General features: G+C 39.7%; 1 protein-coding gene across 2 annotated transcripts in view; it reads left to right on the top strand.

Annotated features, from left to right (window-relative positions):
- Positions 1–10,058, top strand: part of PPHLN1 (periphilin 1) — a 91,707-nt gene extending 81,649 nt beyond the window's left edge. For both annotated transcript variants that reach the window (XM_069975988.1, XM_069975989.1), the window contains exon 10: positions 9,333–10,058. In XM_069975988.1, the coding sequence (XP_069832089.1) occupies positions 9,333–9,518 (186 nt within the window). In that variant the 3' untranslated portion in view covers positions 9,519–10,058. The remainder of the gene's footprint in view (positions 1–9,332) is intronic.
- Positions 10,059–14,353: the final 4,295 nt, after the last annotated feature.

Here is a 14,353-nt window from a genome sequence, read left to right as displayed (position 1 = left end):
TTGATCTTTGTGGGTTCCTTCTGAGGACAAAAATGTTTCAGTTTGAAAGGTTTAAAATATGAAAGGAGTTTGTGGGCGAGAGCCGCAATCTGTTATTTGCTGGTAAAGAGCAGATTTTACCGAAATGAAAAATTAGTGTCCCCTGACTCAAGCAAGCATGAACATAACATTACTCATATTCCTTTACAAATATAGGACATTTAATTGCAGAGAAATGGGGCAGAACAACCATGCCGTCATGACGTGGGCCCCAGCTGCACCCAACTACAATTTGGAACATTCCCATTGAAGGTGGGTGTCACTGAGATTAAATTAAGTGTGTTGGGGACAATTTCCTTTATGCACACACATGTCACTTGTCCCTTTGTAGTTAATGAGGGTAACAAGTGCTGTAAATTTAGTGTTAGGCCCACAAAAATGTAATGGAGTGTTGAAATGTTAATGATCAGGTGGTTTCACCTGCTCCAGACAAGTTGCCTACAGACACTCTTTTTAAGTGGTTGAAGATGAAGCTGATAAGAGGAAAATGCCTCTGGACTCATAAAGTGATACTTTCTCACTAGTTCATTTCCTTTGCCTCCAGCTGTATTCAGCAGATGAGGGTCACATAGACTGTGTGGTGTCTGCGGTGTTCTGTAGTATTCCTCAGTGCACTGCTGTAATGATAAAGCTTTTGTGTGCCATGTTAGGCTATTTGTATACAGCAGCATTTGTATTAGTCTTTAACAGATCCATCCATATTGATTGAACCTGTTTACAATAACAAAAATGCAACAAATGCAAATGGATTGCCTAACATTGATATCCGTTTGCTTTCATTGTCTTCTTTCTGCAGATCCAGTTTTATCCACATATATATATATGTATATATATATATTTTTTTTTTTTAATTATTTTTTTATTTTCCTTCTGCCTATGATCAGTGTAAGAAACGGATGATGACGGATACCTTGAAAACGGGTGTGAACGGAAACACCTTTTGTTTATACCCACCCTCATTAACTTTAATTTGGGGGGGGGGGGGAGGAAGAGCACTTTCTGCTCAATTTCTGTTTTTGTTTTTTTTTGCAGGGACAAAAAATTTGTGCATGAAAAAATTTTATGTGTGATACAGAAAAAACGGAACGGAATTGAGGAAAACAAAGCACTAAAGTGACAAACGGAGCACAATAAAAAGCCATCAACATTAAGGGTGCCTTCACACTTACCGTATCGCTGTGTATTTATCGCTGCGAGTTTCTCACACATAAATCCACAGTGATACTGATTGTTATCATGCCAATGTATGTGTATTCTCACTGCGTGTTTGGTGCGATTTTTACATGCGAGTTTTGATTTTCATATGATTTTCACAGGCAAGTTCAACACCACAAAAACGCAGCTATTTTCATGCAAGTTTGATGCGAGTTTTGTGTGAGAAATAAGCAGCGATACGGTACGTGTGGAGGAACCCTAATAGGGAGTATGACGGGTCTGATAAGTTCCGTCTCAATGTAATAAAAATGGAAAACAGAAACCGAATTGTGGAGGACGGTCAAACGCTGGTGTGAACCTAGCCTTAGCCAGTAGCCACAAGTGAAAAAAACTCCTTAGTCTCCTTAGTAATTGATACTTTTTTATGGTTTACTGAAAAAGATGATGACAATATGTGAGCTTTCGAGCCAATAATTTACAGCCCCACTGGCTTATCTTCCCCAACATTCTGATGTTTCTGCTATGTATCACTTTTCTGATTTACATTTCTATTGCTGTGTCCCTTTGTATATGTGATTGTCTTACACCATGTCTGATTAAGAGGCCAGTACTGTAGCTTTGAAAGATCACATATTGTCATAATCTTTTTTGGGTTGCCAGTAAAAGGTATCAACTAATGAGGTGATTTGGGGTCCTTTTACACGGCCAGAAATGGGGCCATGCAAGGACAAAAAACCAACGCAGATCAGCGAGAATGGGCTCTTTTGCTGTGCCTTTACACGATACAATTAATTGAAAGGCCTGGCCGCGCAAGTGATGACTGTATCATTCGCGCAGCCATGCAAACTGACAGTATGGATATGCATATATTTGTGCTATCAGTTTCCAGATCACAAGCAGTGCATACTTAACATCAGCGCTGCTTGTGAACTGGCATGCCGCTCTCCCGTCCTCAGGCCACTGCTGTATCTTCAGGCTGGAGATCAGGATGAGAGAGTCAGAGAGCAGGATGCTGGATCACAAGCAACACAGAAAGTAAGGGCCTTATTCCACCAGACGATTATCGTTCAGATTATCGTTAAATCGTTCGAATCTAATCGTTTGGTTGAAAAGCAGTTAACGATTAACGACCGAACGAGAAATCGTTGATCGCTTTATAAGACCTGGACCCATTTTTATCGTTGCTCGTTCGCAAAACGTTCGCATTGAATAAGACGTCGTTCGGTCGTTCGCAATAGATACGAGCGCAATAGCGAATAAATAGCAAAGAAAAAAACGATCGCAATTATGATCATAAGTAACGATTATCGTTCCATGGAAATGAGTGAACGTTTTCAGGTCTTTCGCAATAGCGGTTGTTTGAGATCGTTAATCGTTAACGATTATGCAAACGATAATCGTCCGGTGGAATAGGGCCCTAAGCATGCACTGCCTGTGATCTAGAAACTGACAGCACAAATATATGCATATCTGTGCTGTCAATTTCCCTTTTGATATCAGCTGCAATCTCCTGTTTACACAGTAAGATGTGTGGCCAATAGCGATAAATTTTGAAGCCTGCCCTAAAGGAGCGATCAGCCGAAGATCGGAGGTTTCCCTGCTTCTCAGCTGATTACTGTCACTTTTACCTGTGTGATTATTGTCCTAAGGAGTGTTTCTACCAACATTTCTGGCCGATAATAATGCAGTGTAAAAGGCCCTTCAGTTTTTATTCACTGCTGTAATGATGGAAGCTTTTACAGACTTCTAAATCCCTTGGTTTGTAGAACACAGGTTTATCATGTATGAATACAAATCTAATGGTAGCAGTAAGAATCGTGAGCTTTTAGCGACTTATCACTTGTGTCTTTGTTTTTGCTTTCCCTATTTTTGCATAGGCTGAAGCAGCTCTCTTTTGAGAAGAAACCTGTTGACCTCATGGAAATGTGGGTTCATTGTTTAGAAACAGACCTGTGATCCCTGGTGTCCTACAGAGTTTTGTTGACTCGGTGTTATGTTAAACGCAATCAGCTTTGTGTACATTACAGAGTTTCGTCACATACCATGTGAGTGTCACATAAGATATAGGGCTCCTGCTTCCTGAAAGTATGCACAGGGCAATATTTCCTCTGAATAAAAAAAAGAGCTTAAGGCCATTGTAAACCATCAATTTGTACACATAAAATTTAAACTTTTTTTTTTTTAATCCACTTTTTTGTACTTTTCAAGATATTGTCGCTGCAGGTTGTTAAGATGAATAGGACAGTTGATAACAGGATTATCCAGCATTAAAAAAAAATATGTGCATTCTTCCAAAAACAGTGCCACACCTGTCATCAGGTCTTGTGTAGTATTACAATGTGGCTCCAGTCACTTCAGTAGAACCGAGACGCAATACCACAAAAAAACAAGAGTGACCCTGTTTCTGGAAGAAAGCTATGTTTTTCTTATCATGGATAAGCCCTTTTAGTAGCTGCTTTATAGAATCCATTTAGAGTGTTATCAAGGTCTAAAGAAAGTGATTTGACAGGTGCTACTCTTAGTAGTAGTGAATGATCATCAAGAGGTTTGGAGAAAATACTATGCATTTCAAGCTAGTTCTTCCTTCCCAATACTATAAAAGAGCAAGAACAATCCACTTCTGTTCCTGAATGTGTAGTTGTATACAATAAAAAGTCTCTCTGTGAAAGAATCTACAGATAACTCTTCATTACCGTCATCTTCAAGGAGCAGCACCATCCAAGTCTGAGTTTCCATTTTCTTTAAGGGTACTAAAAATGTAATGTGCTGTCACCAGTGTATTATTACTGCAAGGTCACATTTGTTTATGTATCTATAGAAGTGATGTTGCTTTGTGATTCCTTTTTACTTAATTCCTTGCTGAGTAATAAATGGATAGGATATGGTAGTGTTATATAGTCTTTAAAGTATATATGGTAGTATTATATAGTATATAAAGTATTATTAATAGTAGATGTATTTTCCGTGTAGGAAGGTTTGGGAATCGTGCTACATTTTTTTCAGTTCCAACTGTAATTTATCATTAGCTTTCATAGCTCTGATATTACACTGAGAATTATGAGGCTGTTGGTTCATACAGAGAGTTATGTGACCTCAAAAAGCTTTCACTTTGCAATGACATCATCAGAAAATGTTCTTTTCTTTCTGTGTGTTTTAAATTTAGTTTGAAGTTATCTGGCTATAAATGTAAAGCTGCCGTAAATTGCATTATTTAGCAAACTTGCTGCCTCCTCCTAATTTGGCTATTCATTTCCGTCCATTGTTGACAGCCTGTTGTCCAGGTTACCGACCACTGCTCTGCTGTGAAAGCAGTGACTATATAGCTATAATATAGATGTATTGCTAGAGTGTGTGTATATATACTGTATAAGATTATATATATATATATATATATATATATATATATATATATATATATATATATAAAGATGTACACTGTAGCTATATTCATTAGCCAGACCAATGCTTTTAGAGCAGAGTGGTTGTTGGTATCCTAGATAAAGGGAGCTGGCATATTAGAAGGTAATGAATCTCTTTGAAAAATTATTTAAGTTGATGAGTCCTACAAGTTTAACTATGTTAGTTTAGATGGGAATACCACTTTAACGTGTTTAAGCAGTTTGTGCTATGGAAGTCATTTAGATCTTAACACTTGACCATTTCTCCTGCTTCCCATATATTAGCTTAAAAAAAAAAAAGACTGTTCAATTGCTGTTAAATATATCCCACCCCTTATACAAATCTGTGTTACTTATTTCACCTTTCAGTGGTTTTAAAGGGAGGAACTGGGACTTATTAATGGCCTGTCATTTGAATAGGCCATAAATATTATATTGGTGGGAGTCCAGCATTGTTTACCAAGCACAGCTTCTTACTTTTAGTAGTGACTGTGTGTGGTATCACTTCAACTTCTTCAAATTCAAGTGAATTGGAAGAGGCTACTACACACCACAGCTGTTACTGAAAGTGGGCACACACCTTCAAAAACTGTCAGCCACATGATCATTCAGCCAACAGTTATTTTTCCCTTCTTCCCCATACACTTGAACATTTGCCACGTCTGAATGTTCCTGTGTTTTCTATGGGGAGAGGAGGGTTAAGCCACAGCCAGACAGCTCTGATGGCAGCCCATCTTTCCAACAGCAAAAGGTTTTTAAAGTGATTTTCCATCATACCTGACCCCTATCTCCACAGACATCATCTGTCAGTGGAGTCTCGGGAGAGCCCCGCGAGCGGTGGGTTTGGCCGACAGAAGTGACTCTGTACCCACAATCTGACCCCCCCCAAAACCGCTTTTACCTTCAGATAGCTGCTTTTAATCCAAGATCTGTCCTGGGGTCTGTTCGGCAGGGGATGCAGTTATTGTCATAAAAACAACTTTTATTCCTATAGCGCTGTGTTTAACGGCCGGGGCTTACATTTGTATATGCATTAGGCTGGCACACCCTCTCTGTCCTTCCTCCCCACCCTCCTCAGCATTAGGAATACTCCAGGCAGATTGCTTCCTATTCCCCACCTGTGTGTATAATGAACATGGGCTGGATCGTTAAGACACCTGTGCAAAGCTCAAACAGCAGTAAATGTTCCTGGATCATTCCTAATGATGAGGAGGGTGGGGAGGAAGGACAGAGAGGTTGTGCCAGCCTAATGCATATACAAATGTAAGCCCTGGCCGTTAGACACAGGATTAAAAGTTGTTTTTAGGACAATAACTGCATCCCCTGCCAAACGGACCTCAGGACAGATCCTGGATTAAAAGCAGCTATCCGAAGGTGGTTTGGGGGGTCAGATTGTGGGTACAGAGTCGCTTTAAGTGTATGGGGACCTTAAGAGTGCAGAACTGTGCCTAGTAAACAAAATGAAGGGGACCGCACTCAATGGAGCATTTGATCCCCTTAACCCTTTGAGGACCAGGCCCAAAATGACCCAGTGGACCGCGCAAATTTTGATCTTAGTGTTTCCGTTTTTCCCTCCTCCCCTTCTAAGAGCTCTAGCACTCTCAGTTTTCTATCTACAAGCCATGTAAGTGCTTGTTTTTTACAGGAATAGTTGTACTTTGTAATGGCGTCATTCATTTTACCATAACATGTATGATGGAATTCCAAATATATTATTTATGAAGATATAAATTGGTGAAATCGCAAAAAAGAATGCAATATGGTAACGTTTGGGGGGTTCCTTTGTCTACGTAATGCACTATATGGTAAAAGCGACATGATACCATTACTCTATAGGTCAGTACGAACACAACCATATGCAGGTTTACGCAGATTCTCTAATGTTATATATTTTTTTTAAATGAAATCCTTTTTTTTGGCAATTAATTATAAATAAAATGGGACTATTGTGACGCTTATAACGTTTTTATTTTTTCCCCTATGGGGCTGTATGGGGTGTCATTTTTTCCGCCATGATCTCTAGTTTTTATTAATACCATATTTGTGAAGATCGGACGTTTTGATCACTTTTTATTAATTTTTTTATATATATATAATGTAACATAAAATCGGTAATCCGCGCACTTTTTTCCCTCTTTTCGTGTACGCCGTTTACCGTTCGCAATGACGCTTGTTATATTTTAATAGATCGGACAATTACGCACGCTACGGTATATTATATGTTTATCTATTTATTTATTTTTATATGTTTTATTTATATAATGGGAAAGGGGGGTGATTTAAACTTTTATTGGGGGAGGGGTTTTGGGGTAGTGTGTTAGTGTTTTTAACTTTTTTTTTTTTACACATTTGAAGTCCCTTTGGGGGACTTTTACATTCACTACTTGGATTTTTACACTGATGAATGCTATGCCATAGGCATAGCATTGATCAGTGTTATCGGCGATCTGCTCATTGAGCCTGCCTGTGCAGGCTCAGTGACCAGAGCGCCGATCGGACCGCACGGAGGCAGGTGAGAGAGCTCCGGCGGCCCGTTTTACCGATCGGGACCCCCGCAGTCACACTGCGGGGGTCCCGATCGGTAGGTGACAGGGGACTCCCCCTGTCACTTACACTTAAACGCCGCGATCGCGGCGTTTAAGGAGTTAATGACACGCGGCAGCGCGATCGCTACAGCGTGTCATTACCGGTGAGGTCCCGGCTGCTGATTGCAGCTGGCCCCCACCTGCTATGAAGCGCGCTTCGCTCCGGAGCGCGCTTCATAGCGGGAGAAACACCCAGGGCGTACAGTTACGCCCTAGGTCGTCTGGGGACAGACTTCCATGGCGTAACTATACGCCCTGGGTCGTCTAAGGGTTAAAACAGATCGGTTGTTCATGCTTAGGGTCCTTTTACACATACAAATAAATCAGTTAAGTGCTTGTTAAGCAAACGACAAGCAACAATTTTTTCTTCGAAAAGTCGGTGATGTGATTGTATTTAAAATTGTTAATAAGATTGTAATTGTGGTTGTAATTGCATTGTTATATATACTGTGAACAACGAGTGTTTACTCTGAAAGACTTGCAAACGATTAGCAATGGTTTTAAGGTCAGCTCAAAATATGCAATTAGTGACTTATGAACGAATTTTTGTAATTGTTTGATTGTTGCTGTGTTTACACCAGAAGATTGTTTGAATTCAAACGATTTAACAAAATATTGCATGATAACCCTATTACACAGGGAGATTATCTGCCCAATTCTGTCTGATAAAGACAATGATCAGCCTAGGAGCCGATCATTGGCCGACTGCGCATCACTCAGGTGGCTGATAAAAGCATATAGAAAATGATAAAGTTATATGCTTGCTTATCCATGCTCCCGGGTGTCCTCCTGCCTGTTTCTGCCGACCTAAGCCACTGCTGAAGCTTCTACACCCATCTCTGAAGTGACAGGCCATGACACTGTCCACAAAAATCTCACAGACGTGGCAACCTGTTGTGGTGTACTCTTGTACGTGAGGTTTAAAATCAGATCTTACAGATTCATGTAAAAAAATATAATTTTATTAATAAGTTAGGTGTAATTTATGGCACATAGATATGGATATAGTAACCAGGTACTGCCTGCCCTACATTGCACTGTCTAATCCTGACTTTAAAGACCGGTTTAGAAGCTTCAGAAGTGGCCCAGTCAGCAGGAAACAGGCAGAACACCAAGGAGCGGTAAGTAAAACAAGCGCCTATAGAATCAGTGCTGAATTCAGTGTGGAATCAACATTATAAAGTCCTACCACTCCCTTTGATGGGAATCTATGCCAGAGTCTACAGGAAAAAAAATATTGATCTCCATTGTTTAGTGCATTCTAAAGTCTTGAATATGCATTGACAGACATTGTATGGGGGATAATCTGTGTCTAAAACCGCAGCAAAATGTAACATGTAAAGTGAAAATCATAATTCTGAGGTTATGCCTCAGAGATCAGGTGTGTGGATTTTATGGTAGATGTGAGTGCACCCTTATGGTGCGTTTACACAGAAAGATTTATCTGACAGATTTTGGATGCCAAAGCCAGGAATGGAATTGAAAAGAGAAATCCGTCTTTCCTTTATGACCTGTTCCCTGTTTATAGTGTGTTCCTGGTTTTGGCTTCAAAGATCTGTCAGATAAATCTCTCTGTGTAAACGCACCATTAGGCTACACAATGTATGGACAGTGGCTGTTGTTTGACACTCAAAAACAACAGCTGTTGTTGTGAGTGTCAAACAACGGACACTGTTGCATTGAAAATTGCATTTAAACCAATGCACGGCCGCCGAAAATAATTGACATGTCAAATATTTCCATGGCCGTAGCAAATGGCCATTATTCAATACACAGTGTAAACAACGGCTGTTTGCATTGACATCAATGCTGCACATTTCTCTAAGAACGGCCGTTATAATAAATATGTTGTGAAAATAGCCCGAGTCTGGAACATGTGTTATCCTTGCTGTTGTAATATTATGAAAACCTGATAGGTTATAGGAACCCAAATTTTTCCAGGTTGTATATTCAAAATGAGTGATTTGTAACTGAGGTCCTGTCCTGTTAGTTCCATGCATTACTCCTCCAGATTATTTGGTGTTCGCTATAACTGCATGTCATGCTTACCTTTCTGTAGTGCTGCTACAATGGATGTAGGTGTTCTTTGTTAAAGCCAACCTGCTGCTCGGATTTTAACCTTTATGTTCTTACTTTTCTTTTCTTCTTTGCACAGGTCTACAGGCAGGACTGTGAGACTTTTGGCATGGTTGTGAAGATGCTCATAGATAAGGACCCTTCACTTGAAAAGCAGATCCAGTTTGCTTTACGGCAGAATTTAAGTGAGATTGGGGAGAGATGTATTGAGGAGTTGAAGCTGTACATTGCAGAATATGATGCTGCACATCAAGACCTGGCATAGCATGTGTCAATTATTTTTCTGGACTATCTTTAATTGTGTCTTATGATATGCCTATTGGTAATGAGTAGAACGTTTTGTTCACTAGTGCAGTTGTTTTTTTTTTGTTTTTTTTATTGAGGTACAGTCTGAACACATCCATGTAAATAATTATTAGGTCACATTTATTTTACCCTGTTTTTTTTTTTTACTACTTTTACTGCATTTTTCTTTTTAATGTTATATGTTTTGTTTCCTGGCAAAGTAACTTTGTATTTCACAAGTCTGAACGGTCCATTTTTAAGCCAAGTAAAACTGTAGAATATTTCAAATCTTCTATTTAATAAATTGTTCCAGGATCTCCTATTTCTGAATATATATACTAACTTATTTTGTTACTTTACATGCAAAAGATATGTTTTGTGATTTTTAAATCAATTTGATATTGGATATTTTAAAGGTTTGTCCAGAATATGGGAGAAATAAATATATTGACTTCATGTTATAGTTTGGTCTGGTCCTGGTCGTTGTTCTATGTTATATTAATACCTGAAGTATTTAAAGGAAAATTTTGGGTCTGGCTTTTTGGGTCTGGTCCTGTGACATTGGGGTTGCAGGGCCGTTCCATGGCCTCCCTTCCCTGCATGTGCACGCTTTGCGGGGTTGGCGGTCGCTGACCGACACGGTGTGGAGTTAGCGTAGGGACCCGTGTGGACCAGAGGACCTGCGCGGTGGTACACGGGGCAATATGGCTTGATCAATTCATATACAGACACTCTGGTGTTGATTTTTAATATAGGCCTAGCGGCATTAGTATCAGCCATAGATGGGATGTGCAGCCGTTCCACTCTCTCCAGTTCGTATTTAAAGGAAAATACTGTTAAATGGCTGTGGTAAAAATGTTATAAAACTTGATTTGACTTTTTTTTATAGCGAATAGTGCAAAAGTACATGCCTTACTAATAAATGGTAAAATGCCAATCTATAAATGCATATGTTTAAGTTAAGCTTTGTGTTTGTGTTTTTAATCTTAACACATTTTTTATTTTAAAAGAATTAATCTAGGGTATATAACTTCTTAAATGATTGTCAACACATCTTTTTACAGTGGTCATTAACAGTATATATTCTAGGCGGACTTAGTATAAAATGGAGCAGGTTCCCACTCTATCCACAAGGTTTCTTGGTTCCTGGTAGATTAAACCCTTTACATGCTGTGGTTAGATTATTACAACGGCATGTAAATAGTGTGCAGAACTTATGAATGTTCTCCAGTGCTAATGGGCCTGTTATGTCCCTCCATGAATGCCTGAGTATCTGGCCTTGTCTGCAGTTCAACCAGATACAGTGCCTGTCAGCGTTGTGCTGATCGTCTCAATACACTGCACTAGTGTGACTAGTGCTATGTATTGTAAAAATAATCTGTTGATCTTTGTAAAAGTCCACTTGTGAAATAAAAAAATTACAAAAACAGTATATAAAATGTAATTTTAAAAATTCCTCCCATCCTGCCAAAAAAATAAATACATTTTCACTTTACCTTCCCATTTTACACATATTAGATGTCATAATGCACATAATGACCTGAACAATACAATTTTATTATTTTTATCTTGCACAGTTAATATGGTACAAAAAGAAACACTAGGATAGCTTTATTTTGTTCATCCACCTTCTAAAAAAACACATTTGCTGTTTTTCAGTGTCATTGAAGATATCATTATAAATTCATATAATGGTTTTTAAAAATTGTAGTCTTTACACATACCCAATTCCACATTGGAGGCTATTCAGAATGTGGTTAGACATACATTGGGAAGGGAGTCGGAAGCAAATGGCTCGGTTCACTTTGTAGTGACCATGTTGGTTATTACTGCATCTTGCCTTTGATCACTTCTATGCTGTGTCAGTACCCCACTGGTCAGATATTGATGTTTGCTACATATGATAGGCCATCAATGTGTGGAATTGGAGATGTGTCAAGACTCTGTACAGTGCTGTTTTTAAAATATTAGTTTTTTTGTATATGCTAACGAGGCCCCCAGTGCACCAAAATTCATCATTAGCATAGAAAATCTACAATTATCCTGAAAATGGCTCCCAGGATCAAGAAAATTACCCTTTTCCTTAGTGCCCTGTCCTCTATAGGCACGTATCATGCTTCTAACCTGCTGATAGTTTCCCTTTAACTTCGTATTATAAGGTTTTGTTGCATTTACAGTTCTGTTACATTTGCTGTTTACATCTCCCAACATTGTTTGGTTTTTACAAGACAACGTTAAGGCACAGCAGTGCCTCACATTCTTATTCCTGTCACTTACACCATTTTTTTGTACACACACAAAATCGCAGAAGCTACTCTACCATATTCATGCCCATCATTCACGCAGGTGAATGTTCATAATTATGTGGCTTGGGTAAGTGCAAGCCACTCCAAAGGAATCACTGGGAAAACAAAATGGATTAACAAGATGATATATTGCAACATTTTTCGGCTACAAAGCCTTCATCGTAGCACAAATAGCGCCACAGATCTTACTTATATAGTTGTAAAAACAAATAAGCGATACACATATCACATCTTCCAAGCATGGACCATATTCATGGAATGTGTGACTGTGGCCTTAGTCTGTGTTCCAACAATGTGCTGTTTTAAAGTAAAAATATATTGTACCATCTGTGTAATCACCCTTTACAAAACACACTAGACTCATGCCAATACAATCATAAAGAGAATACCACCCCTGCCTTCTCACTTTTAGGCTGGAATAATGCACAATATTTCCTATATATTTATTTTACCAAAACCAGATTTGACACAGTGGGGAAAAAACACTTAAAGTGTCACTGTTGTTAAAATTTTTATTGCAGAAATCAATAGTACAGGCGATTTTAAGAAACTTTGTAATTGGTATTATTAGCCAAAAAATGAATTTTTATCATGAAAAAGCAGTTTGAAGCTCTCCTCCCTGTCTTCATGGTTTTCCTATGGAGAGAGAAAGTAAAAGCAGCAAAACAGGACAACAAAGAGTTAATTTACATGCACATCCCGGGCTCTCTCCTTTGACAGGCACCATAGACCTCTCTGACCTCTAATTAGGGCTCTGAATAGCTCCCCTGCTGAGCAATCCTTTGTTCTCAGCTCTCAGCTGCCTGCTAATCTCGCTCCTTCCCCCTCCCCCCTCCCCTCTTCCCTCTTCATAGACCAGACAGATCCAACTGATGAAAAAACAGTCGAGATTTCCTGATTCTGAGGAGTGGATGACAGAAAGGAGAGGAGGGGGGACCTGGGAAAAGGCTTTTTACATGAAGATAATGGCATATTTGGCTAATAAACCCGATTACAAAGTTTTTTAAAATCGCCTGGACTATTGATTTCTGCAAAAAAAAATAACGACAGTTAAGCATTTTTTTCCTGTGCATTTCTTAATGATTTAGGGGGTTTATAATTCCTGCTTTAGTGATTCAAACTTAATTTTGGTCATGTCCGTATAAGTTGTGTTTAACATACATGTAGAATTTGGGTGCCAGAATAGATTGTTAATAAAGATGAGCGAGTAGTAAAATATTCGAAAGCTTGAAATTCGATTCAAATAGATTGTGTTGCTCGAAAATTCAGTCAAATAGCGAAACCAATTGAAGTCAATGCGGGATAAATGCTCATTTCTTGGAAACCTAAATTCGACCACTTGGAGGTCACCAAGTCCACAATGACACCTCAGACATTTATGCAAACACCTCTGGAATGCAACTGGGACAATCCTTTACAGTATCTATCTATGAGAGGGCAAGTGTACTCCTGGCAAACCAGGGTACTCCCTAAAAACTGAAGAAATTGACCTTAAAGGGGTACTCCGGCCCAGCTGTATTATCCGTATCTGGCCGGGGAGAGGGTGGAAATAGAAGGCTCCAATGACTTACCTCCCCGGTTCCAGTGCCGGCTCCCGAATCGCGCCGCCACATATTCCCGTCCCGCGGCCACTTCCTGGACTGAGCTGCGGCTTAAGACGGTACTCCTCTACGATTGCTGAATGGCTGAGCTGCCTGGAGACGTCACGTCTCAAGCCGCAGCTCGGTTCAGGAAGTGGCTGCAGGACGGGAGTACGGGGTGACACGATCCGTGAGCCGGCGCTGGAACTGAGGAGGTAAGTACCCGGAGCCTTCTTTTTCCACCCGCTCCCTGGCCAGATACGGTTTATACAGCTGGCCTGGGGTACCCCTTTAAAGACAGCATCCATGCCAAGCATGATGGCTAATTCTGATGGATCCATGGTGGGCAAGAGCCTGGTGGCGACCCTCTGAAAAATTCTTGGAGGTAGTGATAAAATAATAACAATACAGTCTTCCTAAGGGGCGCTGGAAACCAGGGTAGCGCTGAACCTCCAAGTTAGAGATGGAGGAGGGTTCAGTGCTGCAGAACAGGGAGACAGCACTCCAACATATACCCATTTTTAGGCGTTTTTAACCTAAAAAATTAAAATTTTTATGGAATTTGTAATTGAAGATTAAAAATCTCCTAATAGAGTGGCCTCTACCGACCTGACTAATCCTGAATTTGAAACAGCTACTACTTCCAAGGAAGGTAGAAGGCACAAAAAATGATCAGTACCAACTCGGAGGAGCAGTGACAAAAAATAAGGTGAGCCCCTACAAAAATGGAGTTTTAAGGCCCTTGAGGTGGGCACTCAAAAATTGTGTTTGAGGCCCTTGAGGTGGCCCTCCAAAAATTGAGGTTCTTAAGGTGAGTCCTCCAAAAATTTATTTTTAGGCCCTTGAGGTGAGCCCTACAAATAGTTCTTTTTAGGCCCTTGAGATGAACCCTCCAAAAATTTAGACTCTTGGGGTGGGTCCTTCAAAAA

This window comes from Dendropsophus ebraccatus, chromosome 1 (assembly GCF_027789765.1).
Source record: "Dendropsophus ebraccatus isolate aDenEbr1 chromosome 1, aDenEbr1.pat, whole genome shotgun sequence".
Lineage (NCBI taxonomy): Eukaryota > Metazoa > Chordata > Amphibia > Anura > Hylidae > Dendropsophus > Dendropsophus ebraccatus.
This window is presented reverse-complemented; position numbering and strand designations above follow the sequence as displayed.